General features: G+C 38.8%; 1 protein-coding gene across 11 annotated transcripts in view; it reads left to right on the top strand.

Annotated features, from left to right (window-relative positions):
- LOC117238377 overlaps nucleotides 1-22461 on the top strand; it is a 68951-nt gene extending 46490 nt beyond the window's left edge. For 7 of the 11 annotated variants that reach the window (XM_033503232.1, XM_033503228.1, XM_033503231.1 and 4 more), the window contains 7 exons: nucleotides 14683-15000; nucleotides 15260-15636; nucleotides 15917-16192; nucleotides 16826-17285; nucleotides 17568-19516; nucleotides 19604-19815; nucleotides 19978-22461. In XM_033503232.1, coding sequence (XP_033359123.1) covers nucleotides 14683-15000; nucleotides 15260-15636; nucleotides 15917-16192; nucleotides 16826-17285; nucleotides 17568-19516; nucleotides 19604-19815; nucleotides 19978-20683 — 4298 coding nt within the window. In that variant the 3' untranslated portion in view covers nucleotides 20684-22461. The remainder of the gene's footprint in view (nucleotides 1-14682; nucleotides 15001-15259; nucleotides 15637-15916; nucleotides 16193-16825; nucleotides 17286-17567; nucleotides 19517-19603; nucleotides 19816-19977) is intronic. The other 4 variants (XM_033503239.1, XM_033503237.1, XM_033503235.1 and 1 more) reach the window with 3 other exon arrangements.
- Nucleotides 22462-24671: the final 2210 nt, after the last annotated feature.

Genomic DNA, 24671 nt, shown 5'->3' with positions numbered 1-24671 from the left:
AATAATTAAGTCTAATGAATAATAAATTTGATAAACAATGAAGTTAATGAATAATATGACTTACGAATAATGAATTTAATGTACACTATTAACAATATTTTTGTTGGGTTCAAACGAATCCACGGCCAACGAGATAACTTTTTACTAAACGTAAAAAATAACCTTGGGCACAAAATACGATTGACGAAAATGCTCGATGTGTCACTCTCCAAGGCAATCACACAAATGCCAGCCTCGTCTGCAATTCGATACGCACTCGTTAGAAGCATCGAGAAGTTCCGAACGTCGTTGCTAGGCAGCTTCTGCCTGGAGTTTGGTTATTGATACAATGTATGTCCCATTGTCTCGGCACCTCCGAGGTAACCTCACACGTGGCTAGGCCCGCTCTAGAGGCCGCATGCCGCCACAATCACACTTCTCGGAAAACCCATACAATCACTCTAGACCTCCGTTAGGCAAAATGTTTATCTCGTGACTGTGGCTACGTTCGGCGACCAATTGTCACCTCGAACCCAATCTCGCTATCACAAATTTTAAACAATTACAGCTATAATAAAACCTAGGCTAAAGTACTAGAGGATGTTCTCAAAATTTCCAAGGAAAGGCTTCGGCTTTCCCTTCATCTCCGACATATATATATATTATATATTAGATAGAATAATATATAATACGTAATAGAATATTTTTGTATTTCATTTCTTTTCCTATTAAAATTATTTGTATTACATTTCTGCTATTATTAATCCATCTGCGACCATGATCCCTAAATGGCTGTTAGTAAATTTATAAAAATTGCAGAACCAGTCATTTTGACTGGTGTTTCGACCATTCGCGGAGAGACGCGCTCGCGAGGAAGCACGCCAACGGGAGTCGTAAATTCCCGTTACGATTAGATAATCGACGCCACGAAATGATCGATCCCCTATTTCGATTAGGATAATAGAGGTGGTTAATTGAATATTACACTGATGTACTTGGTTGTAAATGACAGTTTATACCAACAACTTTGTGAAGAAGATAGTTACGCTGGTGCGTATGTATAAGATGAGCGAGTGACTGATCTTAGGGTGAAAACCCGGTCGAAGGAATGTTGACTGTTTGAAGGATGGAAAATCAGTGATGTTCGATGACGATGCTGTAGCGGAGGAAAGCTAAGGACGGGTATGTCTCGCGCACGGGACCATCGTATTTGTTGGTGACGATTTTGGCCAAGAGAGGGAGGGAAATAGGATTCGTTGTTAATTAGTTAAACGAAGGTTGGTGGGCTAGGAAGGGTCTTAGCCGCCGTCGATAGCAAGTTGCTATTAGGAAGCATCGTACGTGGGAAAAACCAAGCCGTCAAGCCGTGGTAGACAATAATCCTTAGAAAGTGATTTAGAAAAAGATATTTGTTCGGTCTGAAGGATCTTAGTAATTGCAAATTACTGGGATTTATGACGGGTCCTTAAGGCTATTGAGGGTACGCCTTAAGGATGAACGGACATCTGGTGTCCGTCTAGGCCGCGGTGTATGACCTAATCCAGGTAGAGAGTCGCCCGACGTAACATCCTCCACCCGTTGAGAGTGTACCGATCAAAATTTCTGTAAAGGTAAAATTAATTGGAGCTGTCGCCCAAGTCTTTGTCGATTGTTGGTTATGCGTATTCCGCTGGATCGGGTTGGCTCGGTAGTGTGACCGGCCGCTTGCACCTCGGTCCAGGATGCTCCTTGCCGTATGAACGGGAGCCATCCGGATGATGCTGTCGTCCCCAGGGTGAACTTGGCGATGCGACTGAAGGGCCGTTGGCTTGAGGGTCCGTTGTCTCCCTCGTAGTCTAGATCTCCGTCTTCCTCATCGCTGTCGAGCGATTTCCATTTGAAGTTCACGACCCAGGGGAAGTGTCGTGGATCTTGCTTCTGGAAGTGTTGTAAACACCTCGGCCCAGAAAGTGTCGTTGAAGGGAACGTCAGTGGTGCTTGGTGAAGATTCCTCCAACACGGCGCGGAGTTTTGAGGTTTGGATCTTATCCCTGATTGAGCCGTGATGTGGCAGGTAGTAGCTGTGGTCTGAGGGATGATCTGTCTTGGAAATGTGAACGATATCTGTAGTGGATTGGGAGACTAGCCTCCCCCCGATGACCCGCCCGAATCGCACTCTCTTATTGATGATCCTTAGTAGAGAAGAAGCGTTGGGCGTTGTGATTGGGATTCGTTTTGCCACTGGAGAGTATAGTGGCGTCGTTGCAGCCAAGGGTGACTTCAGGGAGAAGTTTGTGGTATGCGGTGTGTTCGGTGTGGCGTTCTGTGAACTCAGTAGAGAATCGTTGAGATCAGATGGAATGTTCTCGGGTGGTACAGATGACGTGATGTGAGAGAGATGATTGGACGTCGACACGTGTTGGACGTTCATCATGGAAGTATTGTTCGAGGAAAAACTGCCCCTGAACGGTTTGGTCCGTTGTCGAAGCCTTTAAGGTAGGTTTCGACTCAACGTTGACCTTGCTGTCCTGGATGGGACTCAACCCGTTACTATTTAGATTGTGAACTGCGGTTAAAGAGTCATGAACGTTCTGTAACAGATTAGGGGAGATTAGTTTCTGAAACGATTTGTCGCCTGGTGAGACCTTCTCTTTCTTCAGGTCTAAAGGCTCGTTGAAAGTTGTCACCTTCAAGGTGGTTTGTATCATTGGGTGAGATGGTCGAGATAATGCGGACGCGAACTTGATTGTTGTCAAGTCGCGTGTAGGTGACGAGCTGCGGGTGTCATGCAATGAGATGCGTGTGTCTTGCGACGAGATCGAAGGTAAATTTAATGCGATATTATCCGTCGGAAGAGAATGAACGTTGTTGTTCATATTATTATTGTTTATACTAAACAGCACACACATACAATACAAACAAGGCAAATCAAATACCTAGAACTCCACTTAGATACACGACTCACATGGAAACAGCATATTAAAGCAACAATAGACAAAATACAGATTGCAAGGAGACAAATATACTGGCTAACAAGTCGAAAATACAAACTAAGCATAGAAAACAAACTAAAAATATATAAAATGGCCATAAAACCAATCTGGACGTACGGAATAGCACTATAGGGAACAGCAGCAATGAGCCATATAACCAAAATAGAGGCAATGGAATCTAAAATACTCAGAACAATAGTAAACGCGCCATGGTACGTTAGAAACGAGGACATTCGGAAAGACCTGGGAATACCAACGGTCAAGGAGGAGATTAACAGAAGTGCAAGAAGGTATAGAGAAAGAATAGCAACGCACCCAAACCGGCTGGCAGCGGAAACGGTCGACACATCAAGCATAAAAAGAAGATTAAAAAGAAAACACCCAACAGGTCTCACAAAGGACATAACCTAACAAACACGATGATGGTACCCCGCTGGGGGTAGCCACCGACATGTTATATTAGTATACCGCTATAATATTTTACCAAATGTCCTACTGGACAAATTGTAAAAATTTAAATAAATAAATAATTAAAAAAAAAAGGACATAACCTAACAAACACGATGATGGTACCCCGCTGGGGGTAGCCACCGACATGTTATATTAGTATACCGCTATAATATTTTACCAAATGTCCTACTGGACAAAATGTAAAAATTTAAAGAAATAAGTAATAAAAAAAAAGCAAAGGACATAACCTAACAACACGATGATGGTACCCCGCTGGGGGTAGCCACCGACATGTTATATTAGTATACCGCTATAATACTTTACCAAATGTCCTACTGGACAAATTGTAAAAATTTAAATAAATAAATAATTAAAAAAAACAAAGGACATAACCTAACAAACACGATGATGGTACCCCGCTGGGGGTAGCCACCGACATATTATATTAGTATACCGCTATAATACTTTACCAAATGTCCTACTGGACAAATTGTAAAAATTTAAATAAATAAATAATTAAAAAAAACAAAGGACATAACCTAACAAACACGATGATGGTACCCCGCTGGGGGTAGCCACCGACATGTTATATTAGTATACCGCTATAATATTTTACCAAATGTCCTACTGGACAAATTGTAAAAATTTAAATAAATAAATAATTAAAAAAAACAAAAACAAAGGACATAACCTAACAAACACGATGATGGTACCCCGCTGGGGGTAGCCACCGACATGTTATATTAGTATACCGCTATAATACTTTACCAAATGTCCTACTGGACAAATTGTAAAAATTTAAAGAAATAAATAATAAAAAAAAAAGTAAAGGACATAACCTAACAACACGATGATAGTACCCCGCTGGGGGGACATGGTATAACGCACCAAATGTCCTACAAATTGTAAAAATTTAAATAAATAAATAATTAAAAACAAACAAAGGACATAACCTAACAACACGATGATGGTACCCCGCTGGGGGTAGCCACCGACATGTTATATTAGTATACCGCTATAATATTTTACCAAATGTCCTACTGGACAAATTGTAAAAATTTAAATAAATAAATAATTAAAAAAAACAAAAACAAAGGACATAACCTAACAACACGATGATGGTACCCCGCTGGGGGTAGCCACCGACATGTTATATTAGTATACCGCTATAATATTTTACCAAATGTCCTACTGGACAAATTGTAAAAATTTAAATAAATAAATAATTAAAAAAAAAGCAAAGGACATAACCTAACAAACACGATGATGGTACCCCGCTGGGGGTAGCCACCGACATGTTATATTAGTATACCGCTATAATATTTTACCAAATGTCCTACTGGACAAATTGTAAAAATTTAAAGAAATAAATAATAAAAAAAAAAGTAAAGGACATAACCTAACAACACGATGATAGTACCCCGCTGGGGGTAACCACCGACATGTTATATTAGTATAACGCTATAATATTTTACCAAATGTCCTACTGGACAAATTGTAAAAATTTAAATAAATAAATAATTAAAAAAAACAAAAACAAAGGACATAACCTAACAACACGATGATGGTACCCCGCTGGGGGTAGCCACCGACATGTTATATTAGTATACCGCTATAATATTTTACCAAATGTCCTACTGGACAAATTGTAAAAATTCAAAGAAATAAATAATAAAAAAAAAGCAAAGGACGTAACCTAACAACACGATGATGGTACCCCGCTGGGGGTAGCCACCGACATGTTATATTAGTATACCGCTATAATATTTTACCAAATGTCCTACTGGACAAATTGTAAAAATTTAAAGAAATAAATAATAAAAAAAAAAGTAAAGGACATAACCTAACAACACGATGATAGTACCCCGCTGGGGGTAGCCACCGACATGTTATATTAGTATACCGCTATAATATTTTACCAAATGTCCTACTGGACAAATTGTAAAAATTTAAATAAATAAATAATTAAAAAAAACAAAAACAAAGGACATAACCTAACAAACACGATGATGGTACCCCGCTGGGGGTAGCCACCGACATGTTATATTAGTATACCGCTATAATACTTTACCAAATGTCCTACTGGACAAATTGTAAAAATTTAAATAAATAAATAATTAAAAAAAACAAAGGACATAACCTAACAAATACGATGATGGTACCCCGCTGGGGGTAGCCACCGACATGTTATATTAGTATACCGCTATAATATTTTACCAAATGTCCTACTGGACAAATTGTAAAAATTAAAATAAATAAATAATAAAAAAAAGAAAAATATTATTGTTGCTCTGGAAACTGATAGACGTGTTGCTGCTGCATTCCGGTGGTTGTGAATTCGCCATGGTAGGTACTTTATCCGTGGTCCCTCGTCGAGTTCCCAAAGGCGGGTGAGGTCCGTTTCTAGATGTGTCGTGGAGGCATGAAAGACCCTTACGGTTAATTGGGAAGTGGGCTCCCCCCGATGACCCATCCGAATCGTGTTATTGGCAGGCGCAGATCGGGGCCTTGTGCTTGGCGGTGTTGTCGGAGGTGTTCGGTTGCGAAAGATATTCCAATTCTTGATTCGAGCGTCGGATCTATGTAAAAGCCTGTGGTGGCGTCGTTCGCATATGCGGCAAGATCCGGCGTTACAATGTTGAAGCGTGTGTCCTGTCGTCAGGCAGTTAGTACATGCTGATATTTCTTCGGCGGCTATAACCCGTTCTTCGATAGTTTTCGTCCTGAGGGTATTGCAGTTCCAAATTTTGTGTGGTCCACGGCAAATTGGACAGCGCGACGGCGATTAGAACGTGACAAATGCATGCCCACGTGTTTGGCGTGTCGTTCTTGCCGGTTCGATGACCTGACAGCGATCGTTCAAAAACTTTAGGAAGTCTTTGAATGTAGGGAATGGTGTGGATTTTATCTTATCCTTCCATATTAAATTGGTTTCTCGGTCTAACCTAGAGGTACATACATATAACGGCAAGGCATCTGCGGTCGGTTGACCGAGAGCTTTCAAGGCCTTGTAATGTGACTCTAGTTTTGTTGTATAGGACTGCAAGTCTCGATGTGCTGTCCGTGATAAGGAGGCCGTGTCAATTATCTCCTGCAAATGTTTCTCTACGACTTTTGCTGGTCCGTTGTATCTTTGTTCCAGTATTCCCCACGCGGCTGCGCAATTAGTTGTCACATTACTTAGCGATGATATAGCGAGAGCCGCTCCATGCGTTAAACAAGAACGGAGATATATTAGTCGTTTGCAGTCGTCAATACGGGGGTTATTGTGAACTGTGGAGCGAAATTGATCCGCGAAACCTGGCCAATCTTCGTAGGCTCCCGAAAAGGTAGGTAGTCGAATTCTCGATAAATTGACGGAATCCGGCAATGACATGTTCGATAAGTTTGTGGTAAGACTTGGAATTATCGGCTCTAATTGTTTGTTTGCGTTACTAATGATGGCAGACGCCTGTCCGGTAATAGTATAAAACATCTGTTGTAAGTCAACACGATCCTGCTGTGTTTGACCTTCATCGCTATCGTCTAATTTACATTGACTTTCTTTGAACTCTATAAATTCTACTTCTATGTCGCTTAAATTACGTTGGATAGCATATATGGATGCCCCTTCTTCATAAGTATCAAGCAATGTGCGAGAAGCTTCTAATTCTTTCCTGAATCCTTCTCGTTTCCGTAACAACTGTCTTACGCTAACTGTCAGCGCTCTTCCTGATTGGAAGCCATGAGGGGTTTTGATAATTTGAATGAGCTTACCTTGCAGTCGCGGTGCGGACGTCGGTCCGGCTATCGGTTGTTGATCGTTAATGTGCGGCAAGCGGTTGAGTATTTGTTTGGCACGGAAGGTGTTCCTTCCCAGAAATGACACTTGTATTGTTGAGACAGAAGTTGTTCCGGCTGCAAGTTGTTGCTTATCACTGTGCAGCGGAGTTTCGTTGACGTGCGCTTCGCGAGGAAGGTGATCCTTTCCGAAGGCGACACCTTTGAAATGAGGTTGAAGTTGTTGGAACTTGCTATGTTGATAAGTGTCCAGCTGCGGCGGGAGGTTTAATGGTTGCGTTCCTCGACCTACGGGTTATGCCTCTTCGAAGGTGGCGCACCTGACGTCACTGACTTCGTTGTAGTTATAACGTTTCCGCTGCTGGTTACGAAGTAATCACATGGCACTGTGTGGTCACTGGTAAGTGCACTTTTCACAGATACGTGATCCGGCTCGAAGGACCATATGTTTCGACCACTCGCGGAGAGACGCGCTCGCGAGGAAGCACGTCAACGGGAGTCGTAAATTCCCGTTACGATTAGATAATCGACGCCACGAAATGATCGATCCCCTATTTCGATTAGGATAATAGAGGTGGTTAATTGAATATTACACTGATGTACTTGGTTGTAAATGACAGTTTATACCAACAACTTTGTGAAGAAGATAGTTACGCTGGTGCGTATGTATAAGATGAGCGAGTGACTGATCTTAGGGTGAAAACTCGGTCGAAGGAATGTTGACTGTTTGAAGGATGGAAAATCAGTGATGTTCGATGACGATGCTGTAGCGGAGGAAAGCTAAGGACGGGTATGTCTCGCGCACGGGACCATCGTATTTGTTGGTGACGATTTTGGCCAAGAGAGGGAGGGAAATAGGATTCGTTGTTAATTAGTTAAACGAAGGTTGGTGGGCTAGGAAGGGTCTTAGCCGCCCTCGATAGCAAGTTGCTATTAGGAAGCATCGTACGTGGGAAAAACCAAGCCGTCAAGCCGCGGTAGACAATAATCCTTAGAAAGTGATTTAGAAAAAGATATTTGTTCGGTCTGAAGGATCTTAGTAATTGCAAATTACTGGGATTTATGACGGGTCCTTAAGGCTATTGAGGGTACGCCTTAAGGATGAGCGGACATCTGGTGTCCGTCTAGGCCGCGGTGTATGACCTGGTCCAGGTAGAGAGTCGCCCGACGTAACAATTGGCGTAGAAGTTCTAGTGTTAGCATCTTGCGACTTAGTGATCGATCCGGAATTTTCCTCATAATCGACACAGTAATATTGAATGATACCCGATAGAAATTCTGAAAACGTGTGGGAAGTTGTACGGAACGAGGAACTGATTGTAGAAGTCTTTGACAAGTAGCAGTTATCTTGATACAAGATTATTTTAATTTTGAATATATAAAAGAAGAAGTAAATTCAGTATATTATTCCTTTAATTATCGCGAAAAAATGTAACATGAAGTAGGAATTGTAAAATAAGCGTGTGTCCTGTCGTCAGGCAATTAGTACATGCTGCTATTTCTTCGGTGGCTATAACCCGTTCTTCGATGGTTTTCGTCCTAAAGATATTGCAGTTCCAAATTTTGTGTGGTCCACGGCAAATTGGACAGAGCGACGGCGATTGGAACGTGGCAAATGCCTGTCCACGTGGTTGGCGTGTCGTTCTTGCCGGTTCGATGACCTGACAGCGATCGTTCAAAAACTTTAGGAAGTCTTTGAACGTGGGGAATGGTGTGGATTTTGTCTTGTCCTTCCATATTAAATTGGTTTCCCGGTCTAACTTAGAGGTACATAGGTATAACAGCAAGGCATCTAAATTATCGCGGAAAAATGTAACATGAAGTAGGAGTTGTAAAATAAAAGTGTAAAACCAGTCGTTTGTTAATTAATGTTAATTAAGCATTTCACATTAGAACTATCTAATCTATCCAAGTGATGAGTTTCACGTTTCTTTTTCTACGATTGCTCAAAACATGTAGGAGCTTTTAGAATTGAAGTCATACACGTTTATTTTATTCTCGTTGGGTATCACTTTAATCAATGTGATTCAAGTATAGCGTAACTAAGTACACACATTGGTACACGCAACTTTATAATTCTTACGTTTATATTTTTCATCGCCTTTCTTTCGATAATCTGACTACTTGAAAATCATGACAATTATTAATTCTGTGGGTAATAAACTCCAGTTTGTTCCACTTAGCTTATACGCGCTTAAAGACATTCGTTTAAGCCAGGTTAATCGTGCTTTCTTTCTCCGCTTAATCCCCAGTCACAATGAGTAAACGGGTAATATTCCGTGTTTGCTATACGCATAATACACACGCACGCGTGCACGGTCGGAATCAAAGAGAATATTTTATTAATACACACAGTCGCTGCTGCATGCACATTGGGGACACGTGTAATAATACTTATTTGTTGGTTTAACCCATTACCTGACCCTTACATGCTTGTTCACGGACATTTGAATCATCGATACATACCGCTTCGCTGTTACGAAACAGAAAAAGATTGGACGCGTTGTTTCGTATATTTATTTCGAGAATTCAGCGCCTTCTTTCGTTTCGCATATCGTAGGAAATTTTTGTAACATTTCATTCGGTCATCGACACGCTATCGTTTTTTTTTTTTTTTAGGTTTCTCCGGTTTTCGTCGATTAATTTTCTAGCAATTTTCAAGTCCCTTGATTTCCCTACTATCTTTATATCGATTTCCTGTAATCTTCTACACCAATTCTCCCGTTGCTTTACGATAATTGCAAATTATTAATTCCATCTCGTTGGACGTTCTTCTATTCTACTTGAATTGCCACGAGTCCTGTTCAAGCCCTATCGTCCTATTCTACTTAAGTTCTCAACGCAATCACACGGATACAATGTATACAGAAATTATCTAGCATTTATCTTATCAACGTGATCCGTTTCCATAAGCGTGGCTGAGAAAAACCCCGCATAATAAATTTTGACCGAAAACCATCGATCGGTATAAAGAGAAGCGAGAATTACACGCATGGCCAGAACTAAAGGCGGATAAATGAAATGGAGAGGAAGGGTTGCAGGAAGGGGAAAGGTGTATGGGATTCTCTCGTGATACCCTTTCTGAAATATTCAAGGTATACTCGTCGACTGTTTCGAGCCAGCTTAATTAGCACGTAGCTAATGTCTCTCCCTTACGAGTGATATCTTTTTCTTTCCTTTTTCTGTTCTTCGCTTTTCCCCCATTTCTCTCTCTCTCTCTCTCTCTCTTTGTTATCTTTCGATTTATCGTTTGAACAAGCTCAACGACATTCTTCCGATTGCAGCCTTTGTTTCGCGTCCTTGAATGCCACGACACAGCGAGGAAATGTAGTTTTGCGCAAAATGTCAAGTATCCAGGTGTTCTGTGTCCGTTTTATAAGCATTATTTTATCGTATGATTTAATAGAGTTTCATGACGTCGAATTATAATTTTATTCTGTACGTGGCAGAATGAATGCTTGTTAGAACTGCGCGATCGTTTTAAGAAAAACTATTTGAAATTAAAGCGCGTTCGTGCATCAATCTTTTCTATTATTTTTCCGTGAAATGAAAGTAATTCTTGTTAAAAGTATTCGTGTAGCAACATCAATTGCGTACGTGGACAGTGAGATTAAGAAATATACAGAGAGCGAAGTTGTAAGGGCGAACGAACGCATTTAACAGAAGAGAAGCTTACGCTGGTATTCGAGCTCCTTGAAGACTCACAACAGATCTCGTATCAATCGTTGATGCGTGATAAAAGTGTACAAGAAAATTGATAGATTTAGAAGAACTTGATTTATCGATGTAATGAATAATCTAATCGTTCATCTGATATATATATATATCTCCAATCATTTATTTCTCGTTAAAAGGCTGATAATTAAAATCGTGTAAAAGTACAACATAATACACCATCGACGTCGGATTATAATTATCGACGATTTTTCAATCGTTCAAAGTGATCCGCGAGCTTTCGTTATATCAAACTACGATGATACACGCACTAATCTCTAGAGGCCTGTCATACGGTATACTCGTGTCTTTCGAAACACGGAGAAAATTACTGTTGACGCAGGACTACCGATGGTGTATACTGTATCAAACCGGATATAGCGAAGAGAAGCGGAAGGGACACAGTAGCCAACGCGCGAGAGGAAGAATTGTCTACCGAGCAATCATATAAACGCCATACGAGAATATTCGCGACACTGATTGGCAGCTATTCCCCTGTGCCAGAGAAATTGCTTCTCATAATTTAGCTATTGCATACGATCCGATGGCTAATTTTACGAAGCTCGGATAGAATTGATCGGATAATTGCCTCGGAACGTCGTTAAAAATTTGTCGAATTAAATCATTGTTATTTTTGTTGTTGTTTGTTTATTCGTTAAGTGGATTAGAAATTTTCGTTTGTTAAGGTAGAAATCCTTTTTATTCAGAGTCTTCTCTGAATAATTGATAGTAAGAAATTCTCAGTTATTTAAATGAAACGACGATGGGGTTTTTTTTATGTAAATTATTACTTATTATGTATATACTCTATATACCGAATATTATATTTTTGATAGATGGGTATATTTCATATAACCATTAGTCTGTTTTAATTGATTAATTTGTTTAAATCGTTCAGTTTTTGTCTGCCTTGCACGATGATATCGTTTAATAATTACAATATTGTATCTGTTTTAGTGAAATCAAGATATTTTCATATATTCGTACCTGATATATTTATTATTCGATTAATTACATGAAGATTGAAAAAGGATATAATTGGAAAAATATATTTTTTGTTACATAGGAAGAAAGCAATAGATTTACACGATACGCTACGATGAAGTGACATTCGCAAGTAATAAGAGGAAACATATAAGTAAAACAATATTGAGGGTTGTAAATTAGCTTATTAACGTAGCTTTAATTGTCTGTCATATCAAACTCTGTTAATTTATTTGATTGATGTACATAACACAAAACTAACGGAACTCGCGCTCGACCGCGATACTAGAAATTAATAATTATCGCAAATGCTTGTGTCATTCACAGATTGATTAATTACATCACGTCCGCAACGTGAAAATATATCCACTTAACAAATAAATGACACCAAGGTTAAATGTTTCAGATCATTATCAAATCATTATGTACTTTGTAAACGTAAATTAATTTAAACGATGATCGACATACGTTTCGAATGGCCATTATATTGATTACCTTTTTGCTTTGTTTATGTTCAACGTTATACGAAATAGCAGTTTCTTTCGAGTTTAAATAATTTCTTCCATGGTACGTTTCTCGGCGAAGAAATATACATAGAAACATACAAAAACATACTATTCCATATGTAATCTCGAATTAGTATTCACGTATCGGTGTCAATGATTTTTCAAATACATATAAAAATTCGAATATCATAAACCTTACACAATGATGTAAACTCAAAATATTATATCAAATAACATAAAACATTTCTTTTTTTTTTTTTTTTTTTTTTTTTTTTGGAAAAAACAACGTCGCTAGAATAAACTGACAAGTGAAACAAATTTTATTGCTAAAATTTTATATTAACATATTGATGTAAATATCGTATTAGCCATTGTACGCTGGAATTTCCAAACTATCAATTTATACTTGTTACGGAATAAATAAAAGGTGGCATAAGTAAGTGGCAATGGGAATCAGAGAATTAACCCTTAAAAACTGAAAAGTATGAAATTTAGCTGCTAACCGATTTTACAAGCCCGCTGTATCTCTTTCAGCGACTATACTTAAGCAAATGAGCCCGACAATAATAGCCGTGGAAAGAATAAACTTAAATTTTTCACCTGGCACCCAACCCGTTCCTGGATAAAACCATCAAAGCGATTTTACCATGTCTCCCGCCTCTACGTCAATGTTTGCGAGGCCGCGGGCGAGAGAGAACTTTTTAATTGGCTACCCTTAATTAGTTAACCAGCAAAGTCTCGGTAATTATTCTGTTTCTCGCTCCGTTTCCATGCGGCCCGACTGCCCGTCCTCCTCCCATCCGACCTGCTGCTGCTTCATCGCTTTTTCCTCATCCCTCTACACATTCGCAGCCTCCTCCCTTCGTGTTTTCGCTGCGAGTTCTTGCTTCTACGCTCTGCAGTCCGACAGAGTCGAGCACCATCCCGTATCAAGCGATCGTACCGCTGCTATTTGCACAACTTCATCGCGAACGGAATGTCAAAATATAGAATGTCGCGTCAGGAAAATGATAAAAAGCTTTCGTTCGAAGGATCATCGAAGTAAAGGGCTGGTAGATTGTTAGTGAATTTCCGAATTCGGCTACAGGCTTGCAGCTTTCATTTTGGTTTAGATCTTGCGAGCCTTTTTAGGTTTAGCTTGGACAACGTCCTTTTTTTCTTTTTCTCTTCTTTTAATCAATTTGTATGGGAACTAGATGAATAAGGGGATGGAGATTGGTCGATTGATAGTCGACTTTTGGATACTCTTAACTTACAATATCGTACGAGAGACGTGATACACCATTCAGGCTACAAACACCTACTAATTTTCTTGGCCGCATTCGAACGTGCAGATACATTTTCTTGAAAAATATTAGAAAGCTACCCTTAAAAATGTCTTCAGAAAGAATATTAAGCGTTGTCGATAAATATTTTAGATATAGTGACAGTAACGATATTTTACTTCCTCTATGAAAACGTTGTAAACGACTGGTTATCGAAGATGATCAATTGGTAGTAATTATTCATCAGACATTTTGTAAAATAAAATTAATTGTATCTTATACATGCATTTACATATCAAAAGACGTGTGCGATTTGCACAGCTTCGAACGCTCAGCTAAACCGTGAAATGGTTCGACGTGTGGCAGACCTTGTTGTTCTTTATGGTACGCGCTATCTGAACTTAAAGCGTAAAGCAAGGGAATAAACTTGGAGCTTTGTGTATTTAAATCTAGATCGAAAAACATATCTTTAATCTTTGCACTCGAGAGCATTATTACTGTTGGATAACCTGATAGATGCGACGATGTGCGATAGATCGATATCTAGCTTTTGGATTTAAGTCTTCAGATCTAGGATTAGATTTCTTGATGTTGTTAAAACATGTAACTTCGTTGTTGTTGTTGTTGTTGAGTCACTAAGTTTTAGTGTATTCAATTTTAATCTGTATTCTATATTTTGATAGCCTATCACATAGAACACACGATACTCTAACATGTAGTAACTTAATCCAAACTTATATCTTATTTATGGTACAACGGTACTAATTGAAATAGTGTGAAAAAAGATGTGTTTTAAGGAGTACACTGGAAATCTGGAATATATTAATAAGTGCATTAACATGAAAAAGTTACTCTAATTTCATCCTTCTCAAAGTCTTCGTTTAATCTTCAAATGTAGCTTTGAAAAAAGTCCGATGTAACTTGCCCTTTCCTAACATAAGAATTAATACCGATATTACAGTCGTTGTTGAAAATTTTCACATCATCTTGATCGTATTATTACAAAGATACATATATTTTTCCTTGTTTCAGAAGGTGGCAGACAAATCGGTCCGCACGCCTGCACAGTTTGTCAAAACATCGTGGAAGGAAATACGCAGAGCAGAGCATTGCCACGAAGTCAAGCGTCACAGTATGGACTACGAGAAGATCAAGTAGCACCTGGTGCACGCGTGTGCAATACCTGTAGATGCAAGGCCGTCAGAGGACGGTACACTGCGTGCCCATTGCCCGGTTGCCCAAATCTGAACAACGCTAGCTCGAAAACGAGGGTGAAGAGGTTGCGAGCTTTACCTGCCAAATGGCTCGATTTACCTGCTGAAATTCGCGATCCAATTATTCAAGAGTTTCGTAAGTATCATATGTATTTCCTTTCAATAGTTAGATAAAAAAATGATTCGATAGAGAAAGTTTATTTTACGAAATAGATATCCAAATTCAAATTTTCCAATAAAAAATATTAATTTCAAAGGAAATTGCATAAAACATATACCAAAATTGGAAGTTTACAGTAATAAATATTTATATTATAAATTAAGGGTAGAATAGATTTATATTTCAAAAATATTTATCAATGATATTTATTATTTTGTGATATTTCGTTTTCCAGAAATACCAAGTAGCGCGACGAAATGTTGCTCGGCCTGTTTCAATCGTATATCTCGTCGATTGGCACCGCATCTAACCGGTGGTACTGAAGTGCCCGAGGGCTCAGCCGATTCCCTTGCTCGACAATGGACGGATGAGGAACTGGAACAACTAAGGAGAGCCCTTCGAGAGCACGGTACCAACTGGGTGAAGGTTGCCGAGCAAATATCTGGAAAGACGAACCATCAATGCAAAAATTATTATTTTGCCTATCGAAAGAAGCTAAGTTTAGACCAGGTTGTAGCAGAATATTATCAGTCATTGGGCGAAGAGAGAAGACCTTGTTTAACGGACGAAGAAGAAAGTGGTAGCAGTACGAGTAGCTGTGACGAGTTGGCGGTAAGCTGTTAATTAGTTTCCTTGAAAGAATATTTATAACGATTTTATACAGAAAAGTACATTTTGATGAAGATAAACTATATTTAATAATATTGAATGAAACTGTACTTTAAAGTTGCATCACAAGAGTTAAAGAAAAATTTTGTAATTTTATTAAACAATGTGCAATTTCCTCTTTCCACAAATTAAATTAAATTATATAAAATTATATCTATAATAATACAAATCTTTGTAGCAATAAAGAAGAAATAAATTCATTATTTTAAAATTTTTTATTTAGGTTCATGACTCGAGCGATACAGCCAGTGCAGGTAGTCCAGCGAACAATTTGTCCAGTGGAACACCAGGTACACCGGGTGCCACGGCATCCTCGAATCTGCCAATATCCTATTCGCGATCGACAGACCAGAAGCTTGGTGACAAGTTAGTAGCGGATATCGCTGTGGTATCATTGGTACCTCCGGTGAGCATAGGCCCATCGCAACAGTCTTCCACCAGTGGAAGTAGCAATGCTGCTTCGGCTGGCACTAGAGAAGATTATGATAGTTCTGCCACGGTAAGACCAAGTTTTAATTCGCTTGATGGTTAAAGAGGAAATACTAGAGTAAATTATGTAGCTTGTATGCGTTATGTAGCATTCATAAGAGAGAACATTTTAATTGATTGATATTTAGATCAAGCTGATTATTGATATTCGTAGCGAACAAAAGTTTTACTAATTAATTTTCTTTTTATTATCTTATTTTCCTTAAATACATTTAGTTTTCATTTTTCTTCTCATATATTTTTAGGTATTACTTTATATTTTATAAGATTTTTATATTTTTATTGATTTATTTTAATCAGAATTAATCAAAATTATTTTAATCAATATTTAAATCAAAATTATAATAATAATTTTTATAATTTATTTCTAATAGATTATAATTTTCTTTCGATGTATTATTCTGTACATTGAACATTTCATAGTTTTATAGAACTACTGAAACAATTAATCTTACATAATTCAATAAAATTATACCATCAAACTATATACCTGAAAAATAAATTGCATTATCCTACAGCATTAAATGAGTTAAAATGATCTCAATGCTATTTTAGTTCTGTTTTCCTTGTTTTCATAATTAAATATGGAAAGAAGTTTGTCACTTGATAGGGCCGTCTGATAGAGGTTCGCTGATTGTTTCAGGAGACAGCGGACGAAGGTCAGGGAGGTACCGATCTAGAAAATAACAGCGTAGTCGTTACGTTAACAACTGCCAATAATTCCACGACGCTGCAACAACAGCACCAGCAGTCGCATCAACAGGTGCCACCACCTTCACACTCACCACCATCCACTACCAGCAACTCCAATCCTCTCACTGTGAAGGATCTTATGCTTGGCGTTATTGAGATGCAACTGAAACGTAATCCTAACAGTCCAGCTGGTACCGGTGGTTCGTCGATACCAGTCAACTCTGGAACACCAACGATATCGAGTATATTAAAAACGGATCATAGGAACGATATCACCTTTGTAAGAGAATATAAACCGTCGGTCACTATGGCAAACGCTAGTATGCCAAGGGACTCGAATTTGGCTACTTTGTCGGTGGTATCTGGTCCTCACCATGGACACCGATCTGCTCCTAGTCCTCAGCAAATTGGTAAGTATTCTTCCTTTTCTTTTTCGTTATGAACGGGTATTTTACCAGTTGTCTTCATTTACTTATCTGTCGTTTGAATTTTCTAATTGTTATACATTTTTATATTCAATTTTTATAAACTATCTAAAAGAAGGAGTTGAAATCTTATATCTACGTTTGTAATCTGTAATCCTATTATCTTATATTCTTGTGATTTATACAACTTTAATTATTAAATTTTGTAATTATATAATTATTTTCATTACTACAGAAAATAATCGTATACGAAAATTCCTTTATTAGGTCAAATGCAAGCAACTATTACTCCCTGTCCACCGGCGCCATCGAGCAGTCAGTCATCGACATCGGATATACTTCCAAAGGAAGGATTAGTCGTGATGCAAGTACAACAGGCACTACGGGAAAGCACCGAGGGCACCCTAGATCTGAGTATCAAGAAACCAAGGCAGCAACAAGAATACAATCATTCCCTACAAACGCTTCACAAACCACCAACCGTTACACTCTACCGGCCAGAACCTCCACCAGGAGCTTACTATCATCCTCACGCTCACCCAGAACAAGGACGCGGCGCGAAAAGTCCTCTGGTGTATGCGTCGTCACCACGACCTCAAGCACCTCTTACACCTAAGATGAATAAAGTCTCGGTCCCACCGCCGCATCCTAAATTATCACCCAAGTTGGGCGCGATAGGGACAACGAGCCACAAAAGTGGTTCCATTACACATGGTACTCCAGTGTCCACTGCACGTTACGAGGGTCTTCTTAGACAAATGACTCCTCCAGGAAACCCTGGTAACGCCTCTGGAACGCCCAGCGTGCCCAGTGGCGCCAATGCAGTGAACGCTCCCAGCAATCAAGGACCTAAAGAAACGGGATCCATAACTCAAGGAACACCTGTTCATCCTTTCGCGGTGGATAAGCGCGCGCCAATGTACGATTATCACCGCACCATTAGACACTCACCTGTAACGACCGGCAATATTCCTGGCCAAGGTCAGGCCCAACCCGGAACGGCAGCAGTGGTAGTGACCCATAGCAATCAGTATAATTCTTATTCGGGACGACCACCTCCTAGTTACAGCATGGAACAACAGCTATCTTCGAGACAGATAATCATGAACGATTACATAACCAGTCAACAGATGCATGCGCGTAGTCGAAGCGTTGGTACGTCTGAAGGTAGTAGTAAAAACGAAGCACCATCTACGTTGTACTATACCAGCACACCTCCGCCACAGACCCACACGCAGCCTCGACAGGGTGTGATACAGAGGCATAACCCACAAAAACAGATCCATTTTCCGCCGCCACCGGGACTGGAGGCGTTCTCCAGTTTGGTGGATGTTGCTGTACAACAACCAAGTCTTCCGGTTCCCCATCCTCATGGACATCCTGCATCTGGTACCAGCAGTCACGAAGGTCTTGGTAAGACCATGGCAGATAGATTGTTGGCTGATCGTTATGGGGATAAGCATCGTCTAGCCATGCATCAAGATCATAGAATGACTGTAGCTCATCATCATCAGCGTGACAGAGAAAGAGAACGAGATCTGGTTCACTTGCGCGAGAAGGAAGAATATAGACTACAAAGAGAGAAAGAAATTCAACAGGAACACAGATTGGCTCAGCAGAGGGAGAAAGATGTGCAACATGCTGAACACAGGCTATCGATACAGCAACGAGAGAAAGATATGCAGCATACTGAACACCGTCTTGCCGTCCATCAACAAAGAGAGAAAGAGATTCATCAGCAAATGGCAGCAGCTGCTGCTCAACGTGAGAAAGAACATCAAGAGCATCGTTTGGCTGTGCAACAGCAAAGGGAGAGAGATTTGGTACATTTACAGCAGCAACAGCAACAGCAACAGCAGCAGCTACAACAGCATATTCAACAACAACAGAGGATGGAAGCTGAAAGACGACACATGGCTCAGCTGTACAGAGATCAACAGCAGCAACAGCTTGATAGGGACAGCAGATTAATAAGTACTGGGTTTACTCAATCCTCGAGACTTCAGCAACCACAACAATCCCAACAACAACAACAGCAACAACAGCAATCATCCTCTAGACAAAACCAGTCCTCCAATCAGCAGCAAAACGAGTCAGCATCTACATTAACTGCTGCCAGTTTGATAGATGCTATTATAACACACCAAATTAATCAGAGTGTCGAGAACACTGGTGGAAATTCTCAACCGCAGCGACCTGGTGATCGTCTTTTCCAGGTAACTGAAAATTTGTTGTGTTAATTTTTGCGTGATGTAATTTCATTTATCAAGTGTTCCTGTAGGTAAATGTGTTTTATATAATAGAAAACTTTTCAGGGATTTCACCGGGAAGCCCCAGTAGAACCAAATGGGATGGCTCATAGTCCTGCCGGCGAGGGGAATGGTGGCAACAACGGAGCTGGGAGCGCAGGTGGCACTGGAAGTGGAAATAAACCGATCACTCTTGGAGAACACGTTGACCATATTGTTTCTAAAGATTATGGTCCACCACATTCCTCATATCGATCGTACAGCGGGTAAGTTTCGAATGTAGTTTACTATATTTTTCATAACTCGTTACTCTAATTCCTTCAAATAAATATTATATACTGTTTACGTAAATAAAATTATATAAATAAAAATAAGGAAAGATAACTATTATGCAGATTCTTATTATAAAATGTTTCCTGATCAAATAGGTATCAAATCTCGGAAGATCAGTGGAAGAGGCGAAAAACTAGCGAACCCGATTCCGTTAAAGCCGGAGACGAGCGTCAGATAATTCGAGTCACGCAGCAACAATCACAACAGCAGCAGCAACAGCAACAGCAACAGCAGCAGCATCAACATCAACACCAACACCAACACCAGCATCAGCAACCAGCATCATCAGTAGGAAAACAATTCCACTCGGTCGAACCTGTTTCGCCACCAGAACCAGGTACCAATCATTACGGTCGTCGCCTGTATGAAACAACCACTGCCACATCAACTTCCGGAACTCCTTCCAATAAGCCGCACCTTTCACCTTTGGATTACGTTAAGAACAAGATCGTTGAAGTGATGCGTACATCAGAGGACGACAAAGGAGGTAGCGTAGCTGACAGAAACGGAGGAAACGTAACGAGCGGAGAAAAGGACGACAAAATCGGAGGGAACGTGGAAAGCCCCTCGAGTGGAGAAATGATGGTCGACGAGACTCCGAATCAAACTCCTCAACCACCAGCACCGGCACCCACTACCACCTTTTATCCATTCAGCGCTTTAGGCGTTCACACTGGCCCGCCGCCAGCGCCACCACCCCCGACTTCCGGATCAGCCTCTGTGACAAAATCTGAGCAAATGCAAGCCGAGCCGGCACCATTGCTTTCTGCGCAGTACGAACCACTTTCTGACGAGGATTGATAGTCTAATAATTTAGGAACGTGTACAGCAATCTGTACTGATCGACGCTCTGAGAATATTCTTAGGGTATTTATGTGGTTTGTTTATCCTGGATGAAAATCATGTCCAGAGTTTGATGATGAATGTTGAATATCTGACAATTACCAATATCTTTTCTCGGGCGTTAGCCACTGCGTTCTAACTGGTCGTGTCCAATAGTTCTTCTCAAATGATAAACAAGTCAAAGGACCTTTTCTCTTATTTCGTTCCGTTTCGTTCCGTTTTTTCATTTCCATTCTCTTTTTTTCTTTTCCTTTTTTTAACATGAACTCTATCATATTCCGCAAATAGAGATTATAGTACGATGTTTTTATATATATGAATAGAGTTTATTTTATAAATTTCATATTCCGTCAGTGTATTCTTTTAGTCGAGGATCGTTTCCGTACTCTCTGTGTACATGTAAATGCGGTTGTTTTACGGAAACGTTATTATTTTTTTAATACTCGTCCCAACGCACGAGAAACGATAACAGCGTAATTTTAATTAATAATTGATATTTTTTTACGCATTACTTATTCTCCGCGCTAATCTGTACGTAAACGTTGTGTATAATTATCAGCTAGATTAAATATAATTATTTCTGTTTTCACCGCCACTTCTTTTTGTTTTTTATAAAAACGCTATGATTTTTTTATGATATCATTCGCTTCTAACTTATACTAGTTACTTATACAAAACGAGGATTTTTTAATTTCAAAACGGCACAGAGGAATCTATACAGATGTAAAATTATTAAATCTTCTGTAATACACATATCGTCGTGATATTTAATTTTTTTATTGAATTTGAAAAAAATATAAGAATAGTGTGTAGTGAAATTTTGGCCAAAAGCGAAAATTGTTTTTAATGCTCATAAAAGCTTTTGAGTAGTGTTCAGTCGTCTTTCTACACGTAATTTTGCGTCTAATTATAGAAAGAAAGTGTGCATCGTACGCAAGTATTCGATCCTTTCCAGAACAAGACTATCAACAAAGATTAAGCGAATAGAATCGACCTGTAGAACGTCCAGGCTAGCCCAAGTTCACAATGGAGACGCTTTTTTGTACATAATGAATGATATATAATCGTTAAACGACGATACAACGTTAGAAAGGCATACGTGTTTTTATTTGGAATGAATCTGTGATGTGTTTGGGAGTATAAAGAAATAGCTTCATCTGTTAATACCAGTGCGAAGAGATCGTAGCCTCAAATTTTGACGAAAAGTCAATATGGCGGACGTGTAAGGACATATAAAATGCATCCTCGCACAGGTTGACGGTGTACTGTCTTATCGAGATCATATTTAAATGTTCTCTTCTTGGTGAAGTGGGTTTTAAACAAAACAACAAAAAAAGTGTAATTCTAAGTGTTGTACATAGTACACAATATTAATTTCTAAGTTGAACAAGTAGGTATATGATGGCTAGTTTAATCGTATGCTATATTGTAAGAATCTAGATTTAGCGTAAGTGATGTAGCTAGCATTTAGGGATTAGACGCCATGAACTGACTAGGGAAGGAACTTCCCGAACTACTTCTCTTATTAATAATAAAAAGAAGAAGAAGAAGAAAGAAAGAAAGAAAACGTATACAGGCGATTATAAATGATCAATGGGAAGAATGATCATCCGTCACATGCAAGCGAATGGATGTGAATTTTATTTTATTTGATTGAAATTATAGAACCTGTACGCTCTGACTATCAAACAAACAAGAAAAATACATTACGCAGTTATACACGTTGCAAAACACAAGTTACATTTTCACTTACTCAAATAAATACATATACATGCATACATACATCGGTGAAGACACGTGTAACACATAAAGAATTTTTATATAGCCTAATTTTATATTTGTATGCAAACGTAAGTTGAACCGTGCGGTCTGCTCCTTCATTTAGTCACGCGACACTCGAAACGAGAACCTTAGTCCCCTTGTCATAAGAAAAATATTGCTTTTTATTGCAAATATCTCCTGCACGGGAAATCACTTCTACCAAACGAGTATATATACATATATGTATACATACATACATAACACACATACGTATGTATGTATGTATGTATGTATATGCTTATTATATACATACATTTAATATATATGTATATTCCTTCGTACTTTATTTCTTTACACACTTTTTTATAATCAAGCTCATGAAAGCTCTCGAGAAAAAAAAGCATTCAGTCGGATAATGCGAGTGCCTCTATACATTTGTGCGAACTATTTTTACCAAAATGTAAACATAGATTTCGTTGTCTCTACATTGTGGGTCGCGGTAACATCATCTTCGTTTCGCTTTATATGTTTACATCGTTTTGTTTCCGCGAGGATCATATCGGAGGAGTATCCAATATTATATGTACATACTGCACACGCGTGAAATATTTGTTCGATAGAGAATGTTCGAACTATAACGTCGGTGAAATAGAGTTCGTTTGCATCTATATATATATATATATATATATAGAGATGATATATATATATATGTATGTGTGTATGTATGTATGTATGTATGTATGTTGCGACACATGATCGTTTCAGTGAAGCAGACAATGTCCAAAAAGGGAAAAAATGGAACAGATGTCTCGAGACCAATGTTATGAACGAAAAACAAAGATCTTACAAAGCCTCCTTGACACGATCACGAGTTGATAAAATAATGATTTTAAAATTCAAAGACTTCTATGTGTTGACTTTTCTTCGACGTTTTTTTTTTTCTAGCGATTTTACTTTTCTTGAAAATGAAAAAAGGAACGAAAGGAAAAGTTTAGCTTTTCCTATAGGCGTTCGTATTAAACTTTAACACAGGAAATACTCCTTACAAACGAATAGCAACGGTGGTATCGGGACACTTCAGGATTGCGAATTCGTCGTTTACCTCTCGCGAGTTACATGTTACCGTCGTTCGTCTATAGAAAAAAAAGAGGAAGAGTGAAAGAACGAGAGAGAGAGAGTGAAAGAACGAAAGAGAGAGAGAGAGAGAGAGAGAGTGTGTGTGTGTGTGTGTGTGTGTGTGTATGCAAAACAAGATCGTTTGATAAAACCGTGTCTGTAAATAAACGAACTTATTAACCTTCGCTTCGCCAGTGGTCTCATGTTAAGAATTCTTAGTATCTTTTCAACTTGCGACTTCGAAAAAAAGAGAACTTCTGCGTTCTATGCCGCGATTTTTACATATTTTTAAACGACAACGTAAAAAGGAGTCTTTAAAGATCTCGGATGTTAAGGAAACACGTGATCATCGATGCATCCATGCCGACACACTGTCCTTTCTCATGCTGTTGTGATTATAGTAATATCGCGTCATTCGAATGAATTATATTACGTTTAGTTGGTAACACAGTATCAAATTATGGTCACCATCATTATTATCTTTATCTCTACAATTACAATTACAATATCCCGTCATATTGATTAATCCTGCAATAGCATTTTGTTTTTTGGGGTTATCGAAAGCGGCAATCTTCGCGAATGTAATTCCAATGATTTGCATAAATTGATATTCTGCGATCTATAAATCAGTGTAACAGATTTTTATCCTTCTTATTTGGGCAAAACTCACATCATTTCCTTTTTTCCAATTTAATTAACTCAAGTTATTGTCTTTCATTGACATTCAAAGAGTCATGTAAGATATTCGATTATTTCTTGCAAATCCAAATGTAACATCACTATACATAAAGCCAATGTATATCTTTTTCGTAGAAATTGCTTCTTATACTTCTGTCATGTCATATAGACCTTTCACTTCAGAAACTGGGATCTTTTATGTCCTATACTAACTTGGATCTTTTACTGTTAACGATGTGCCACTGCAGGATTAATATTGTTCTGTTCGATCGTAGAATCGTGAATATCAAACAAAACGGGATATAAATCAGAAATTTCTCTCAGCGTGTGATAGTAATTTAAAATACTGTTCTGTTCAACGCATATAACGTAAAAACGATATTCAAAATGA

The sequence above is a fragment of the Bombus vosnesenskii genome, unplaced genomic scaffold (genome assembly GCF_011952255.1).
Source record: "Bombus vosnesenskii isolate JDL3184/JDL3185 unplaced genomic scaffold, Bvos_JDL3184-5_v1.1 scf7180000013492, whole genome shotgun sequence".
NCBI lineage: Eukaryota > Metazoa > Arthropoda > Insecta > Hymenoptera > Apidae > Bombus > Bombus vosnesenskii.
Note: the sequence above shows the minus strand (reverse complement) of the source record. Positions and strands in the feature narration are given on the sequence as shown.